General features: G+C 39.5%; 2 protein-coding genes across 9 annotated transcripts in view; one reads left to right on the top strand and one right to left on the bottom strand.

Moving 5' to 3' along the window:
- PRSS35 (serine protease 35) overlaps positions 1-20163 on the top strand; it is a 158208-nt gene that overhangs the window by 13688 nt on the left and 124357 nt on the right. Inside the window, exon 1 of one of the 7 annotated variants that reach the window (XM_081904882.1) lies at positions 7444-9575. The exons of the other annotated variants lie outside the window; for them this stretch is intronic. The gene's annotated coding sequence lies outside the window, so the exon portion shown is untranslated. Of the gene's footprint in view, positions 1-7443; positions 9576-20163 lie in introns of those variants that run through there. 7 annotated transcript variants of the gene reach the window in all.
- ME1 (malic enzyme 1) overlaps positions 1-20163 on the bottom strand; it is a 118981-nt gene that overhangs the window by 17111 nt on the left and 81707 nt on the right. For both annotated transcript variants that reach the window (XM_081904887.1, XM_081904888.1), the window contains 3 exons: positions 11993-12102; positions 4717-4814; positions 2658-2771 (listed from right to left, as the gene is read on the bottom strand). In XM_081904887.1, coding sequence (XP_081761013.1) covers positions 2658-2771; positions 4717-4814; positions 11993-12102 — 322 coding nt within the window. The remainder of the gene's footprint in view (positions 1-2657; positions 2772-4716; positions 4815-11992; positions 12103-20163) is intronic.

Raw genomic sequence — 20163 nt, 5'->3', positions numbered from 1 at the left:
TGATGTTGAATTAGGGAAGATTTGGCTTAGAGTCCATGCTTAGCCATGATGCTGACTGCATGTCCTTGGTCACATCACTAACTCTGCTTAAACTACCTCACAAGATTACTGTGAGGATTAAATGTGATAATCCCATGCATGCCACTTTAAACTATTTAGCGAAAAGGCAAAATATAAATGAGAATGATAGACAGAAAGAAACATTCGATACTTTCTGCTTCCTTTAATTCAGACTTATCTAGAGACAAATAAATTAGGAGAAAAGTAATATTATCTGCTGGGATTTCCTGTATTTACATGCTACTCTCTTTGGTAGCGCTGCTCTGGTTCACCAGAAGCAGCTTAGTCATGCTGGCCACATGACCCGGAAGCTTTCTGCGGACAAACACCAGCTCCCTTGGCCAGTAAAGCGACATGAGCGCTGCAACCCCAGAGTCATCCACGACTGGACTTACCGGTCAGGGGTCCCTTTACCTTTACCTTAACTCTTTGGTAGAGATATGGGCCATGTAATATTAACGACTGCATAGAACTGTGGAGGAAACAACAACAAACATCCCAGCCTCTTTTTGGATAGAGAAACTCATCCAACTCCAGGAATATTATAATAACATTAATATGCAACGTCATCCATCTAGCCAGAAGTTATAGTGATTGCACAAAATCAATGCACACAACCTCAGTGACCATGTGAGGCCAACTATACAAGGGTTCCTCAACTGCATCATAAAGCTTCTTTAAACTTTACAGTTTTATGTGAAAGCACACTCCACTTCAAGTCTCACTATTCCAATCCACCAGGCATTAAAGACCCAGGGGAGTAGAATGCATTTATACACACATGGTGACAAGAGAAAGACATCAACTGAGGGAAGGATGAGAATACAATAGCAAATCAAAGTTTCTTTTCACTAAGTCCAAACATAAAAAACTATGCAAACAGCATATGAAGAAGTTGAATAAATCAGCTGTATTATTTTGTTTTTCTTGTTAATTTTAAGAATCTCAAAACTATAACATAACTGACCACTTTTATTTTGGTTCTTGCAATATATGTTTCTGTCTTAGCTCTGGCACGGGGAAGAAATGAGGTAAAAGTAACTGATGTAGTCACCCAGCAGCTTTGAATTTCTAACCACTGCTGATACCATAGCAAACCACAGCATGTAGGAAGGGCATGATCTCCTCTCCATCACTATGCAATAGAGTTATTTGAGGCAACACAGCTGAACTTTAAGTAGAAGTCTGGCAAACATAAAGGAAAATATCAGCAGGAAATTATCTCTTATATCAGCATTTATTTTCTCCTTTTGATAAATAACTTCATGTTTGTGGGCCTAAGCCCAGCAGGCTGGTGATGTGAGTGGTGATCTTATAATGATAGAAATGATGACAAGACAATATTATGGGACTGAAATTGGCTGTAACTTTTTTTTATTACTGATATAGTAGGCTATGGCATAGTCAGTGGGTATGCATCCTGAATCAATCAACCCACCTGCTGATTGATTGCTCCTTCAGGGTCGATCCTGTGTCTCCCCATGACACAAATCAAATGGGACGGTCCCACCAGGATGCCAGTAGGATGTTCTATAGTCCGATAGCCCCCTGTCTGGACCACCAGACAGGCTCTCCTGCACTTGGACTATGGATCCAACCCAATACCTTTTTCTGCCATCTGAGTAAGCCCCTCCCTGCCAGCTTAACAACAAACCAATCACATCTGCAACCAAGCCCATAGGCCCCAGTAAATATCCATCAGCCAGGCCTCATTGCCACTTGGTGATAAGTATACTCTGTCAGGCTGGTATAAGTCCAGTTTATTAAATGTGTTACCAGGGTGGCATGTGATATGACCACCCAACTGTGCTATGCAGGACATAGCTCAGTTAACTTTCTCCCATGACTGGCTGACATGTACAGGCAGTGCTGCACCTCACCAGTGGTGTTGCTCCAGGTTCTCAGACCAGAAGATGGTCAAACTAGGGTGTGTTGCCCACAGGGCAACGAGATCTGTGGTTCCTGCCAATATGAGGGTGATGCCCTTCCTATCAGCCACATCTTTTTCTCCGAGTTGTATCATGATGGCATCTGGTGGCCCAAGGAATTCTCTATTATATGAGCATTTCTTTTCTCCTTTTGATAAATAACTTCGTGTTTACTGTAAACTCAAGGGACTGTATCAAACTAAGTTCTATTCAGACTAGACCCATAGAAATGAATGGACCTAGGTTAACCATGCCCATTAATTTTCATGGGTCTTCTCTGAGCATGACTAACATTTGATACAACACAATATGATTTACATTGCTGAACACACATAAATTGACATGTTCACGGAAGATAAAAACAAAGTTCAACACTCCCCTTAGTGTTTTATGTTAGTCTGCTTGCTGAAAAAAATCTGAATTAGGGTCAAATAATATCACCTAAGGAAATTATGGGGATAATTATATTTCCAAAAAAAACTGACCCAGTTTCACTTTTACTCGGTTACTTAGCCACCTCTAACACATGTAAGTGTAAGTAAAAGAAGACATCGCTGAGACCTAAGAACATATAGATTGATACCAATATATTTTGTTTCAACCAATAATGTAGAGAAAAAGTAGAATACTTCAAATAGCATTTGTAGAATAAGGAAAAATCTGCATCACCTTTACAATTAATCCTTTGGAATCAACCATCCATATCTTTTTTATGGCTTCCTTTTTCGGTGTCCCATCCTTTTCCATGGCCATAAGAATCAGATTGGCGATCCCCAGAGCTGCCTTAACAAGAAAAAGGAGAGAAAAAATAATTAGGTCATGAAATTCAAGTTGTATAGCTTATCTTTACACTTTTAGAACCTATTAGCCACAGTAACAATGATAACTGTAGAAACAGCCTGCCTTAAAAAACTCCTGTACCTCTGGTGGTCCACAGACCACAGTTTGGTACCCCGATATAGGAGATATATATGAGGAAGAGTGAGAAGCAAACATGATGCCTGAATAATTCATTTCTGTTAAATTTGAAACAACCGCTTACTGTTTCTCTGATTCTGTGTCCAATGAAAATGGCATCTCTGGAGACATGCTAGAAAGTTATCATGTAAGTTATGACAGAAAGCTGGACTAGGCAAGAAGCATGTTTCTTCAAACAGATGTCCTAGAATAACTGTGACATGGCACCCAATGGACCTCCTCCCGCCACATTCTAAAAAGGTTATGTGCCATACACGTAGCAGGCTCCAAAAATTCCAAAGGATGAATACAACATTAAAGATCACAAGTAGACATAAACAATATCTGACAACTCTGTTGAGTCATAAAGCTCCCAGGCTACTCAATAAGACTGACATCTATCTATCTACATATAATGGTAAGGCTCAAAGGACAATAGCCATTTAGTTTCCATCTTGCATACAGTTCTTGATCATCATAACAACAGCAGCAATAACAACAACAAATCTCAGGTAGGGGAAAGGAAAAGCAGGACTGAGAACTTCAGACAATATAGATATGCTTTTCAGTGCTCTAAACCTATATGAAGGTAACACTAGATTACCAATTGCTTTATGCCATGAAAAATATTTTTTTGTGTGGTGGTAGTCATTATTGTTTTTTACTAATTGACCTTGCATCTGGTTAATAAATTGATTCTTTTGGGTGATAGTCTTCAAATATTATGACGGGAAGGACTGAAGGTAACTGCAAGGGGATGTATTGTATGTGAATGTGAAGAAGAAAACTTAATACACACAATCTATAAATTTTAAACTGAAGTTATTTTCATACCAAAAAATGATGATGATGATGATGGGGGGGGTGAAGCGAGGGGGTTGAATGGGCAGCAAGGGCCAAATGCTTGTATCAGAGTTAATCTTTAACAAGGAAATGCTTCAATGGAGCCTTTGGGTTCTATATACAGTGGTACCTCAGGTTAAGTACTTAATTCATTCCGGAGGTCTGTACTTGGAGCCTCCTACTGCTGCCGCAGCGCCGGAGCACGATTTCTGTTCTCATCCTGAAGCAAAGTGCTTAACCTGAAGCACTATTTCTGGGTTAGCAATGTCTGTAACCTGAAACGTAACCCGTGGTATCACTGTACTAACTGGCCAGCTTATTTGTTTATTGTTATGCATCTGTTGTTCCTTTCTTTCATCCTGGAAGGTGGTGTACATAGGGTTCCCACCCAGGCAAACCCCCATCCAGACACTCAGACCTGTTTAGCTTCAGGAATATAACTTTATTAGGTGCTTTTAGCCTTAGTCAATAGTAAAGCTATATGTAAAGGTAAAGGACCCCTGGATGATTAAGTCCAGTCTAATTTGACTTTGGGGTGTGGCGTATATCTCACATTCAGGCTGAGGGAGCTGACATTTATCCACAGACAGCTTTCCGTGTCATGTGGCCAACATGACTGAACTGCTTTTGGTGCAATGGGACACTGTGACGGAAGCCAGAGCGCATGGAAACACCATTTACCTTCCCGCTGCAGCAGTACCCATTTATCTGCTCGTGCTACCATGCTTTCAAACAGCTAGGCTGGCAGGAGCTGGGACAGACCAACGGGAGCTCACCCTGTCATGAAGACTCAAACTGCCAACCTTACGATCAGCAGGTCTGAGAGGCTCAATTGTTTAGACCACAGCACCACCTGCTATATGTACCTTCACTTTTAAAAATAAGTTAAATAACAGGAAAAATAATAATTGGATAAATGGTGTATTACTTCGCCTGCTCCCTGGAACAGTATTGTGTGATCTGACAGTTTGTTGCCAGTAATCCGTAGAGCAGCCAGAAGTCCTGCAACAGCCACTGATGCTGTTCCTGAAAAATAAAATGGAACTTACTTCATCAAATTTAAAATTAACTTGTGTCATTGCTAATGATTACCAACAAGTACCCACCCCTTTGTGATTTTTAAAAATATAATCCTGTTCTTAATGGCTATGTTAACCTCTGCTACTAAATTGCAACACATTGATATTTTTTTTAAGCGCAGGATGAGTACCAAACACAGCAAGGTTAAATTAACGTTTGTTTAATTATACTACTACAATGTAATAACAATCTGAAATTATGTATTCGACTTCCTTTTAAAAGACTTATTTTAATAGATTTCAATAGCACACCTGTTGAAATTAGAAGAGGTGTCCTCAGGGCACAAAACATGTGGAAGTCGTCTTACAAAGGCTACAAAATTATTGTAATGGCATTAAAATGTTGATTTGAGCTTATGGTGTAGGGTAATATTACATAATGGAATAGAAAGAATGCTAGAGGGCACATACACTGGAAAGATATCTGGAAAGTTGATGTACACAAGAAATAGTTTCAATATGGTCCAACTCATAAAATAACAGTAATCCCATTGTGAAACAATATCTTACTGTAAAAACAATGGAGAAAACACACTGTTTTGATAAGAATTAAAGGATGAAGTAACTTGTAACTGAATCCAAATGTATTTAAAGTAATCTCTCTCTCTCTCTCTCTCTCTCTCTCTCTCTCTCTCTTTTACACACATGCACACACACACACACACACATCAAACGTTTGGTATTTTACTGTATACTGTATTTATTGGAGAATTATATATTTTACATATTATGATAATTGAATTACTAGTTACATATTATTCCCACAAGGCTGATGTCCACATCAAAATAACACATTAAATAAAATATTACTAAATATGTCCTTAAATAAGGTTATGCAAACTGCATAACATGTAAGAAAGTGTTCTATAAACCACACGTCATGAAGAAATTTGACTTCTAGTCAAAAACCTTATTTTGTTTTAAAAGGAGGAGGAATGGGGACAACAAGGCAATCATAAAGGTAAAGGTAAAGGTACCCCTGCCCGTACGGGCCAGTCTTGACAGACTCTGGGGTTGTGCGCCCATCTCACTTAAGAGGCCAGGGGCCAGCACTGTCCGGAGACACTTCCGGGTCACGTGGCCAGCGTGACAAAGCTGCATCTGGCGAGCCAGAGCCGCACACGGAAACGCCGTTTACCTTCCCGCTAGTAAGCGGTCCCTATTTATCTACTTGCACCCGGAGGTACTTTCGAACTGCTAGGTTGACAGGCGCTGGGACCGAGCAACGGGAGCGCAGCCCGCCGCGGGGATTCGAACCACCAACCTTTTGATCGGCAAGCCCTAGGTGCTGAGGCTTTAACCCACAGCGCCACCCGCGTACCTAAGGCAATCATAAGATTTCTGTTAACATACATTTCAAATGCTTAGTAGGCAAAATCTGCTTCTCTAGACCATTGTGATCTTCAACACAGAATTCCCTCACTTCCATGTGTGACACCTGGGCAGTGAATATTCCCAGTTGTTTTCAGTATAAACAACGTAGACCAGATTAAAGTTATACATGCCACAAACTGGCAATGACATGCTGTAAAAATTAAGAATGCTAAAGCCTTACTAAGCAGTCTCTGGAGGATTATTTAAAAAAGAATAATACAAGAACCATGAAATTTCTACTAAGTTACTTTGGGGTTCAAACATCTTGCTCCTCTCTAGCTCACACTTTTGTCATAGAGCTATTGTGTTTCTTCTGCACACAAATAACATCCTCCCCACCCGACTTAAAATTTAAGTAGCACAGCAACTACAACTGTCAGTGGAGTATAAATGTGCAAAGGTCTCATGGACCTAATGGATATCAGCTGCATTACCAGTAGCAAGTGATTATAACACCCCTATCACAAGTGTGAGTGTGCACAAAGTATACAGCCCACTGAAGTGCGGGACAGGAAACAACTCAACCAAACACACACATTTTAACATCTCCCCTCTACTCCCAAGAATGTTCGATATGTTTTTGATGGTAGGCTATGTGCTTCATCATTGTCCTTTTTTTAAAAAAAGGAAACATGTAGATTGAATGTTGCAACAGTAGCAGATGTTTAAAGTGGGTCTTCCATCTCCTCACCATAGTAGTTTTGCATTTACCTTGCTGAATTTTTAGCTGCTTCTGGCTAAAGGATGGGAGTGGCTCTGTAATAAAATCTCATGCTCAGTGGAAACAACCTGGATTCTTGTTAAGCCTCATGGGGCAGTAGACTCCCTTCTAAGAGTACAGGTGTCACAGTGTCCTTGGCAAACCTTATTTTAGGTTTTATTAAAAAGCTATAAATGTCTGACATGGCAGATCACTTTGCTCTTTAATTTGTCATATACGTCATCTGGCCACTGCTTTCATAAAAGTACTGCTTTCATGTTAATTTAATTCAACAGATACAGCACAATGAACACAATTCTGCAAAGAGCTTTCTCTCAACTCTGTTTTCCCTTGCAAGCATGGACCTGGAACCTCACAGTGGGAAAATCTGCTGGTGAAGAACGACTTAAAGTGCAGAAAATAGTTGATAGGAAAGCGTTAAACACCCCCTTCCCCGTGCAATTTCCCTGCTCTCAGTTGCCTTCTTCCCTCTCAAAAGTAGCAGACGATGTAATTCATTTACATTCATTTAACTCTCTATCACAATGTATTATTGCTATCTGTTATGACCCCTCTTTTTCTATTACTATTCTTTAGTCCTTATTATTGTACAATAATATTAAATTAAATAAAAATGTTTAAAATTAAGGAGCTAAAGTAGAATCAGTGGCTAAAGTAAAAGCAAATACAGTGGTACCTCTGGATACGAACAGGATCCGTTCCGGAGCCCCGTTCGCATCCTGAAGTAAACGTAAGATGCGACTGCGCATGTCGCGTTTCACCGCTTCCGCGCATGCGCGTAACATCATTTTGAGTGTCTGCGCATGCGCGAGCAGCGAAACCCAGAAGTAACACACTCTGTTACTTCCGGGTTGCCACGGAGCGCAACCCGAAAATACTTAACTTGAAGCTACTTCAACCCGAGGTATGACTGTAATAGTTTCCAATGCCCTTTGAGATAAGAATGTCAAGTTTCTTAGGAGACATGCATCCAACTAGCTACAATAACAGAGTCATTGTAACCCCTGATCCACGCCACAGGGTGGGGTTAGGATGAGGTCAACCTGTTGCTCCACCAGATTCTGCTGGCCAGGGCTCCATCTCTACAGGGCATCCCCCAATACATCCACCAAAATTGTAGCAGAGCACACACTACTACCAGTGGTGTTCCCAATGGCAGTAACTATCACAAGGCTGCAAAACAGGAGCAGTGTGGAGCAGAGCTGTTGATGCTTCCAAAGTGAGCACCATTTCCAGTAGCCTGGAGCAAATAGAGGCAAAAACTGTAAAATTGCCCTCCCCTTCTACCCTAGGCAGCAAGAATAGCAGGGCTTCAGACATGGCAGTGGATTCACTGCTTGATTCCACTCCTTTAGTCTCTTCTGGAACCTTGGATTGCTCTGTCTGTCACTACTCAGTATATTGGGCAATGAATGCTGTTGGCCATGGCATAGTCTTGCAATCTGCACACTTTGAAAGACAGATGTAAGAAACACTGAAAATAAGTTATGAGACAAGAGCCTGGGAAATAAAAACAGCTGAGCAGGCAAGCCAAAGAATTCAACATTTGCAGTAAACATTTTACTAGCACACAAAAATCCATATGACTACTATTAATAGCAAACAGTTTATATAAAACAACCTAATTGTGTCTTCAGGTTCATTCCTAAAAGACAAATATTGTAATTCTAAAGCAAGCAAAACTTGTATCAACAGTAAGCACTATGAGAGTTGGCAAGAAACAAAAAACATTGTTCATCTTGGCTATCAAACTTTTTCTGCTTGAAAATGAAATTAACACACTACACAGCCAATAATTATTGCAACCGGTAGCGGGAGAGATTAATAGTGCAATCCTATGCATAAACTCTTTTGGCAGAGGAATCAGAGGAATTTAATGGAAGCCTAGCTACATGACAGAATGCAAGATATGACACCACCATATTATGTTGGTGGAGCTCTTCCGCTGTCAAAATTATTCCTCCTACTGTTCTCTTTTGTCTCTGACATGGCGTTGTGAGTTATGTGTGTGGGTTTTGTTTTTGGTTTTTTGACCAAGCATGCAAAAAGCGAGTGGCAGCATGTTGCCTCTTCCCCCAGCAGGTCTCAGTTTCTCATCTCATGCTTCCCAAATTTGTACCTTGTGCAATGAGTCACTAGAGAATGCTGCTATCAGTATGTGCTGGTGCCCCTTGTTCCATATCCTGACCATTCCCTTTGACTGCTTGGCTTCCCCTTCCTTGGTAGGTCTTTAACCCTTGTTATTAAAGGGTTATGTGAGCTTTCTGCAGATGCAACTACCTGAGTGCTGTGTTGCGTGGGCTCCATTTCTTTCTTTTCATGTGTTGTGCTGCCATACAGTAATTGTGAAGAGCACCCAAACCCTGCCTGTAGTACAACCAAGGCTGATGGACTGCATTGTTGTGGCTTTGCTATATATGTGGTGGTGTCAGGTGGTATGCTGGAGGGTGGGGAATCACTGTCATTCACTGGCTCTCTCTATCAGTGAGTGGCATGCAAGCATCATCACAAGCACCAGGGCATTTTTTACAGGGGGAACTTATGGGAACTCAGTTCCATCACCTCTCAGGTGGGCATCCTTGCCATTCTAAGAGAACAAGGGAGGTGTTCATAGTGAGTTCTGGCACCCTCTTTTTCTAGAAAAACAGCAGTGGTTAGCACAATACTTGATTAGTGGGTTTTGATTGTTTTCCCAAGGATGCACCATTTTGGGATATTGATTTATCCCACCTTTCCTCTCTGGGGAACTATGTGGTGTGTTAATTTACATATCAACCCCAGGAGGCAGATCAGGCTGAAAGATGGAGACTGGTGGCCCATGTCCCTTAGTGAGCTTCATGAATGAGTGGGAATCTGAACCTGGGGTACCCCAGTCCCAAACCAGCACTCTAGCCACTACACCACACAGCTTTCCTCTTCCCTCCTAAGCTGAGCCTGTATATAGTGGCTTTTCCACCAGCACAGGTGTGGGCATCCTTGCCTAATTGATGTATAGAATTGTTCTGTAATAATAGTATAGATATTTTACTTAAAAAATAATGAGAGGAAAACTATTTATACCACCTTGAGCTCATACGAGGAAAGGTGGAGTTTAAATAAAATAAACTAACTAACTAACTAACTGGTTCCATTAGTGGAAGCCTGCACAAGGACTTAGCTAGCATAATTGGGCTTTCCCCACTCCCCTCATGTGTTCCCTGCATCTTCAGAAATTGGTTCTGGTGGGAGAACCACCAGAACAGCACATAGGGTGAGGAGAGGGGAGATTGTTCCATCGAGGAAGCAGAAATGCCTGCACTGAGGGAAGCTTTGTAACTGCATGATATTGAATTCCTCCCAAACAAACCTTTCAAACTTAATCAGTTCTTTTGCCGGGACCAGACACTGCCATTCACCACTTAATAAATACCAGGAGAAGCAGACTGGAAACATCAGATATCCCCAGACAATCTGGTTCTGTTGCCTTGTTCACTTATTACCAGGCATACATTTGCTGTAGCAAATCTCTATACTCCAGCCCCTCCAGCATACACAAATATGCAAATGAAGATAAGCATATTTGAGGCAGAGGTGAGAGAAAGCTGCTGCCACCACCACCAACATGCAATTGTCTAGGCACAGTTGTTTCTGCTAGCAATAGCATTCAAGTCCATTTGTATATAGGATTAGACAAATAGCTTTTTCCATGGTACTTCTCTATGTTCAAAGTTGCTGAGCAATACTTATTTGCACAACCTTCTTGCACAAAAGTTATGCTGTGAGGCAACAATTTGCTCAAGCTTTAGTCCTTGGGCACAAATTCAAATCTGGGTCTCTACTGTTCAAAGCAAATCATTCCAGTTCCTTTCACACATTTGCAGTCACGTGGGAGCCACTTTCCTTTTGTGAGAGATCTCATGCCAGTAAGGAAATTGTGTAGATATTGCAACCTTGTGGGCAGAACCAATCAATGCATCTTCCCCATTGCTCTTGAAAGACCCACATGATTGGCCCTCCACATGGGGTTGCAGTATTTATTGCATTTTGCGCAGTAGAATGGGAAATGCAGTGTATATGGGTATTTTAGGTTTATAGCCAACTAAATCACTGCCTGTACAAAAATTAAGTGCAACAGGATTCCCCCCCCCTGTCTCCCTTACACACGCCCCACACATTTCAGATCTGCTCCAGTGCGTTGAAGGAACCCTCAGAGCAGCTTTGGTGTCCACACAGGGAGAGGAAAAGGAGGGGAAGTTCCGTTGCACTTGCACAAGTTGAATACAATCCACAGTTGTAGTTGTTGTTGAATACAACCCACATTTTCCCAAACAATAATCATTATTCTCTCCTCATGACTGAGCTGTAAGAATAGGCATGACTCCTCAGTATCCATTTATACTTTGTAACACATTTAAAGTATCTTGATTTCCAGACACTGTGCAGTCCACTGTCTGCAAAAGAAAGTTATCAAAGATGTCTTAGTGTGCACATCTGTCACACATCACTAAATTGATGCTACTTTTATTGCCAGAGTTTGGGACATTGCAATTTCCTCAAGTGCTCATTAACCTATGTGCAACCTTCGTGTTGCTCTTTTACTGTGTCATCACCCAGGATCTGTAGAAGAATGTCTTCTACATCTGAGCTGGGTAGGTCATTTTATTTCAGCCTTTTTCACATCTTAACTAAAACTGGAGAAATCCCAAACACACAAAATTAACACGAGTTAGGCTTTAAAATGTTGAAGCAGAGAAGGAATATGTGACTAACAATCTAATCCTTAATCTTGCTGTACCAGCACATATATTCTTAGAATAAAAACAAACAAAAAATCCCACAATATTACTTGGACACAATATTTCAATGACATTGCAAGCAGTTATACCATCCCTCAACCAAACTAATGATGGCCTCTGACCTTAAATGGTCATTCTATGAATCTCCTCAAGCACAACTGAATAACCTAACTGGATATATATTTTATTTACATACAAAATTATTAAAGTTGACAGTTTTTCTTTTTAATTAGAACAATAGATATATTTTATTACCTTGAATGTCATCGTTGAAAGTGCAGTATAGGTTGCGATATTTATTCAGAAGACGGAATGCATTTGTATTAGCAAAATCCTCAAACTGAATGAGGCAGTTTCTGCCATACCTAGGGATACAAAATATCATAAACTTAAAACAGAAATAACAAACTTAAGTTGTAATATGCTGGTCACCTGCCTTATGCTATAGTTGAGCAATGAGTTTGTGGACTGCCTTCCTAGTGAGCTCTGTCTCCCTTATTATTAATTTTCAAGAAGTGCTTTAAAACATTCCTACTCATTTCAATTAACTTCTTGCACCTTTTCCTAGAAAGAATATGGTATCTGGACCTGCAATAACTAGGATTAAAATTGAAAGATCATTGGCTTAGGTCACCTACTGCAGCTAGATCTATTTGAAAATCACCAAACAAACTCTGTTACTGCTTTCAGATTGGATTAAAAGCAAAATTGGTTATTCTTATTAATCCTCTACATAGATCTGTTAATCATTTGCATGGATTTTATTTCTGTGGAGGAACAACCTATGCTATTATAGTTATACAGATGAGGAAACAAAGCTGGAACCTATGATATACAATCACTTGAAATAGCACCTATGTAGATACGTACATTAACACACAGTCCCATTATGCCTACAGCATCATGAGATATACTAGCAATCCTTCTCACTCAAAATGTCCCACACATTATACTATTACTTTTATATGGGGAAGAAATGCTACATTCACTGGTTATACACATATTTTATTCCAGTATAATCATCCACACCCTCCTATATTAAATAACACTGTAAAGATGGTTTAGGGAACAGTACAATCTAATTAGTCCCACATCCCAGTAGGTCTTACAGCAGTTAATAAATCTTGCAGTGTCAACACTCAGTAGACTGAGTTCTAAGGCTACAATCTACTAATGGCATGGGTACTTTCCCTATGGAGCTAACAACCAAGACAACATTTACCGTAACCTTTAGCAATCTGTTTTTGCTTCAGAGGAAATGCATGTATAACCAAAAAGTTAGAGCTTTCAATTAATATCTAAAGCAGGCCTCAAATTAGCTTCTGAATCGAGGTTTTTCCCAAAATATTTGTATGGCTCTTCAGCTGTCATGCCATTTCAGCACTTCTCAACAAATTATCCTCATCTGGTTTTGTTTTTTTACATTTTGTGATGCTTTTCACCACTCATAATTAAATAACATGGTACCACCAGATAACAAAAATAGTATAGAGCCCAAATTAGCAGACCTGCACTTTCCAACATCTACTTATGCTATAATGAAGAGATAGAAAGGCATCTTATAATAAATAGATTGAAATAACATCGACGTCACTCTGCCTTTTAAAAATTTGCAGCACAATGGCTTCTTGGAAGGGTCAAACCAAAAAAGTTAAACTCTTCCAAGAATATTAGAGGCACTCTATAATTTTACTATTACTTGAGTATGCTGGGGAGAAATAAATGTCACATAATCTTCTAAAAATGCTAGTAATGTTATAAGATCTGTATTACATAACTGTGAATTATTCCTTGAAATAAAAATGTGGGTGTTATTAAAGCATTAGCAGCCTCATACCCAGCACTGCTCAAGAACTCTAAGAAACCAAAAAATCTGTGCAGTGGTTAAAATCAGTGCTGTCTGACATCTTTATTGAAATGGTGTCCCATTGTATATCTGAAGACAGACAAAATCCTGCTCCTTCATCTCAGGAACAAACATTTGGTTACAATATCTTAACAGGTGCCCAAATACAGAGAGGACAGACAACTTTCTAAAATATATAGTAGACTGGAAGTGTAAAGAATCAAACAGTTTCCACTTTTCTCATACTTTTTGGATCACAGCTCAATATTATGTACATTTATTCTGGAATAAGCCCCACTACATTCCATTTATACAGAACTATCAACTTAGAGTACTTTCCTGGTATGCAGATTTCCCATACGTTTTATGGAGCAATATCTGTGAATGAAACCCCCTTTTTCACAGTGCCATAAAAGGTAACCAGTTAGTTTAACCAAGCAAGAATACATAAACATTTCTCTGAATTTCAAATCAAAATGTTTTGAAAATCTTAACCTTGAATTTAGTCTGTTCAGTTTCTCTCCCACTGTGACTATCTTTGCTGCCTAAAACAGTATAAAACAATAAAATCCATGTTTGAGGGGCACATTCTCTAACACATAGGACCAACTTTAGGTATTTTGATATTCCTGATGTTCTGGAGGCTGCACACCAGCAGTGGGTGGGTCTAAAAGTGGGTATGGCCACCCTACACTCACACATGTAGATGCACACACACAAGGCAGGCATGTCGGCATCCAGGGGTTGAAAGGCCAGCTGGCTAGCCCCCAGCTGGATCGTCCCCTCTCAGCCGTCACGCTGCGCAGATTCATAGACCTCTGGCTCTAACGTAAATCAGCGACTCAAGCTTGCTGCCTTGAGCACACTATACGTAGCAGTGTAACTGCACAACAGAAGAGGCTGAGGCTGTGGATACGTACTAAAACTATGGATTTATTTTACATAAATCAGAACAAAGAAACATGTCGTCTCTCCTTGCAGTCTTCTCGGAGAGAGATTCAAAACAAAAGCAATATACAGAGCGTAAGTTCCGCTCATGGGACCCAGCAATCTGTGCTGGAATATAAACAGACATGTGGCACGCAACAATCCCACGTCTGCAACGAAAGGTGGAATAGAATCTCCCAACAAGGCATACACACAGACACATAGTTCCCTCCTTCTTAGCTGATTGGTGCAGATGAGTTAGGGAGAGGGCTATTGATCCCTCTCCAGTCAACAAATTAACAACCTGATGATGAGATCAGGCAATTTACATGCCTAGCAGGCCTCTGAGCTCCACCCACCCCACCACTGTGTCCAGTAGTAGTAGTAATATGATTATTATTTTGCCAACAAACAAAATATTTTGCCAGAAAACTCTGCAAACTGGGGAGTAGCCATCCTTGTTCTAAGAAACACTTACCCTCTTTGCCCTTGGGATTACTGATGTACTTACCCTAGCAACTCCTCCTCACTGAGCCTCTGCCTAGAGCTAACCATCCCTATAACAATGAGCTCTTTCCACCATAAACTTGGGTCAGTTTGCAATATAATTTTTTCCATTACGAAGTAGTGTTCTAAGCTGCTACCAATAATTGGATTTCTGCTGCCCCAAAGCCTAGGAAGCGGTATGAGTCATAGAACATCTGGATTCCCTGATCCTCACTGCTGCTTAGTCATAATTGTTGTCCTCTTTCCCATCTGGTGCTGTGATCTCCTGCTTCCTTCAGGTTCACTGAGATTTCAATGAATCAATTTTAGTCCACCACCCCATGTTTTGAGGGGTTTGCTATTACTAAAGAATCTCAGTAATAAAAGTCCAGGATATTTTCCCCCATCTATTATTTCTATTTTCTTCAATGCAGGGTCTTCATTCATCCGGTTCTCTTCTTGTTAAGCCCCTTATCTCTTTTATTAAACATAACCATAATTTCTCTCTTAAACATAAGTTGCTGCTATACACCAAGTCAAATCATTGTTTCAGCAAATTCAATACTAAACTTTCCAAGGTCTCACGCAGATACCTTCCCCAGCCTGATTAATATTAATATTTTGGCAATCATAGCTATATTTTACATGGCATGCTTTAACTGGAGATGTCCAGAACCTTTCTGCACACAGCACACATGTGCTAGCAATGAACTACACCCAGAACTGTTTCATGACTAACTTCTTGTCTTCTATTCTAAATTTTACATTTTTAAGTGTGTATGTATTAGGGGTGTGCACTGATCATATTTGGACCCCAAAGCACAGGACCAGATAAAATAAATCACCTTGATTGCAAGTTATGTAGGAACTCCCTCTGCACCTTCCTGATCCTGGTATTTTCCTAAAGTTGGATTCTCCCTCTTACCTCACATTCCAACATCTTCCTTATATACATAGTAAACTTAAGAGGGTGTTTTTTTTTGTATACTGTCCACAGCATTTATTTGATACCTGGATGGACGAAACACTTCAGGGGTCTTTGCTTTGAATTGTGCAGCTTCGTAAAGCTCCTTTTTAACCTCAGATGTGCTCAGTTTTCCACAAATACATTCCAACTTGTCTTAAGCCTTTGTCCAAATCCAGTGCACTCCCCTAGCATGTACGGCTGGAGATAATATGTAGATATTTAATAGAAGGCACTTCAGTTTGTTCAAGGAGGGATCCCCATTTCCACAAATTCCTCTCTCATCACATCACACACTGTTGCAGCGGAAAAGAGACAAGCCAAAACCCTGTTCAATGTGTGGAACAATGCTCACACTTCTCTGGGTTCAAGCAACTTTATACATTTTCACAACAGAAACTTGAAATGTTGTGGACACATTGTCCAAGTAATTCAAATTATGAAGAAGAAAAATCTGAAAACAGGAAATTTTGTAACTTTCACTCAGAACACAGGATATACACTATGCTATACCTCAACATAGCAATCAGCACTGTTATACACAGCAAGCATTAAAAGCCATACATGAGACATTGTGAAGATGTGTGGTTTCTCCTCACAGCTTTAAATAGCCTTAGGAGAAGTTCACATTTCATTATGTAAATGGTATTGTAGATATATAATAGAAGGCACTTCATAGGCATTCCTTTTACCATCTATACTAAGAAGTACCATTATTTGCACAAGTCTACTCTATATTCCCTTCTCTACTTCAGTCCTTTTTGCTTCCTTTCTCAGTTTTTTGTTACTGCTATGATCCAAGTACTAATGCAATATCTATTCATTTTGTTTTATTTTGTTTTTTATAATCTGTTTTGGCAAGGACCTTCTAAATCTCTTGTAAAGTTCCTTCTTTCAATACTATATTAATAATTATTATTTCATTCCTTTATCACAATACAATTTTGGGCTATGATGCTGAAAGACAGCAGAGCTACAGTGAAGTCAATTTTGGCTTAAGAAAAATATTAAATAAGCACCATATGTTCTTTGTAAACAGTATGATATTCAGAAAATAAGATTTTAACTGAGGAAACCTTGGTTTTCAGGATTTCCGAGCTAGAGGCACTTGCAATTAGCTTATTATCTCTTGAGCAAAATAAGTTCTTAATAACAACGGTTATAAACATGTCATATATATATATATATATATATATATATATATATTTGCTTTCGTAGATTTTCACGGGTACAGGAATGCAGGTTTTGGTGTCCTCGGGTGTCTTCCCGTGTAAAAGTTGCACAAGCAGTCTGGATTTCTGGGATTGCATGCATTCTCTATGCCTTCCTTTTCTCCACCGCCACAATATGACTTGGCAAAGGTATTGTGTATCAGTTCTCCTGCAAAGTCCATGGAAATTAAAGAAGGTAGTTGTATCCTCAAAATGGAGATTGTTATTGTTAAGTATTTTACAGTACTACCATACAGTACTGATTTTTTAAACAGACCAAGCTAAATTGTAACAGTTATATCAGCTGTGAATAAGGTACAGTCAGGCTTACTAAAAACAAACAAACCACCCTTTAGTAAGCTTAAGGTTTTACTTATCAACCTGTGAATTTGCCTTCTTGTATTCTGCATGGCCAGCAGACCTCACAAAGGGTGGCTCGACCGCTCCTTGGCATACAGCCATGGGACTAAACTGCAGGTTTGGCAGACTTAAGCAGGAGACTGCCAAAGTCAGTTATGGTGACATCCAAAGCTAAGTAACCTGAAGACTAGAATTAGACATCTCAAAATATCAGATAAAACTATAGCCTTAAGATTAGGAATATCAGGCGTAATAGCCAGCCAATTTCTTTCCTTTTCATTTTCTTAAGACTATTCTGATACTGCATCTACAAGAATTAAAAACTTAAGAAAAGATGCACTCTTGACCCATTTATTATGGATCAAACTATAAGTATATTGTTTCATATTTGCCACTTAAAACATATTGTCCTTATTTGAAGATTAATCCCCTTATATGTTTACATTATTTATTTTAAAATAAAACATGCCTGCAATAGATAAAGGGTAATATCCAATAATAATCATACTCAGAATAGACCTATTTAGATCAATGGGTCTACTCACAGCATGACTTACTTCGTTTTCACCCAAGGTGCTTATTTGTTTTGGATTAATTGCCATCCCTTATTTTGAAAAGTATTGAATTTTAACTTATGATTCAGACAAGTAATTTCTTATTAATGTAAGCCCTTGAGACCATCAGAGCAGGATAAAAATACGTTCCTCCAGTATTATGTTTCTGGACACAAGCCAAACATATCTACATATTGTATGAAGACTCTGAATGTTAAGATTGTTTTCTAAAAGTGCGGATTAGTAAATCAAAACCTATACATGAAATATTTCTTAGAAGTTGTCATAGATACCTCAGTGTTTAACCAAAATTTGTCACACTCAAAGGTGGGGACGACACAACCCAGGTACTTCACCCAAGCAAAACCCCACTTGTATCCAGCTCAGTGTTCTGGAGGCAATCTACTCTTCTTCCGACAGTAGGACTGATTTGCATATGTGGTAAAAGCAGTCCCATCCTTCTCTTTCTCTCAGTGACCATGACTACCTCTAGCTACAGGTTAGACTAGATAGGAAGAAAGGAAAACTGTCTAATTAAGGAAGGTGTGTTTGTCAGCTTCAGAACTGACATATTTTAATTTTTCTTTCACAAGGCCTACAGCCAACCTAGATACTTCTCCGTTCACATGTAAAGCGGTGGGAAGTCTACCCTGTACACAAAGAAGTATATGAGGGAGGAAAGAGAACCCCAGCCCTCCATCTCCATACCTCACTATGTTCCACTGTTTTGAGAAGTTTTCCCTCACCAATAACAGACGAGCATAAAATTGGTTAAAGCAGTGGAATGCAGCAAGTATTTATTTAATAAATAAATCTAGTAGCGAGCGTGTCCCTTTCCCTACAGCCTTCTCTTCTTCTTGCATATGTTTCCTATGCTTTTTATGTGAATGGAGCAGACATGCTGTAGAATCTCCACCTAGGTGTAGCTGTTATATGTCCCAACCTTTTCATCATGGTAAAGAGATTAGGAACCATCCTTATCCCCTTTGGTCACTATCTTGCCCCAGACTCCTAACCCAAAGACCCATTCCTTGTCCTGAATTCTTTGTGAACTGCAGAGTTCTTGGAGAACAAGAGAAATGGTTTTGCTGCCTCCATGATGGGCTTTTCTTGAAGCAGCCTAATGCAATGGCAAAGGAAAATACCCTTTCTCTATGAGAGGAGAAACAGGGTGGTGTTTGTTTGTTTGTTTTGGGCCTTTTTTGCTTTCACAGAGGCAAAAAAGTGTCTTATTGTCTAGGGCAAAAAGCACAGCACAAATGCACAAAAAGCAAGCCTTCCAAATTCTTTGTACAAGCTACAAGAAGTGTGAGGCGGGGAGTGTCAGGACAACCACAAATCACAGTTAGCTATTAAGCTAAGCCAACTTTTGTTGGCTCTATGGATTTACAATCAGAGCTTGAAAGCAGCTGAACCATTAACAATGAAAAGGGAATGGGGTTTGTTTCAGAAGGGGGGAGAAGCCTTGAAAAGCTCTTGATGAAGGTTGTGGCATCTGCACAAGGCCTACTAAATTGGGAATTAATTGAAGCAAGCTAACAATTTATATCAGGCATTCTGAGAGAGTACATACATATGGACTATGTGTTAAAATTAGAAAACCATGCCATGTCTAGCTTGCAAAATGTAGCACTTGGATCCATTTTATACAATCATAATATATCTTAAATAATAAAATCAATCAATGTTTGTATACATAATAGTAAATATTTCATTATGTGTCTAACAGCAAGCATGTGTGACTTCACTATATCAAGTAATGTAATGTTGAGGCTCAAGTATAGGTTTAGAAATCTCAGTCATCTAGTTTTCCTTTGTGCTAAGAAAATGGGGCAGGGGGAGGGTTAATGACTGCAGTTGCATAAAATAAAATTATAATCTTTGGGGCGTCTCTATTTCAAAATGTTTATAGAATATATTTTCCCCCAAAGCACTGAAAACATACTCTTATCTTTTGCCTGTTTTCAAAAATACAAAAAGATCCCCTCCCGAGCCCCCCACAGGGAGCGGAACATGGTAGTATTTGATATCCTTTGTTTCCAAAGGTGGAATTATAGGCAGCTCAGAACTTTCCAGCA

The sequence above is a fragment of the Podarcis melisellensis genome, assembly GCF_964234715.1.
Source record: "Podarcis melisellensis genome assembly, chromosome: 3".
NCBI lineage: Eukaryota > Metazoa > Chordata > Lepidosauria > Squamata > Lacertidae > Podarcis > Podarcis melisellensis.
This window is presented reverse-complemented; position numbering and strand designations above follow the sequence as displayed.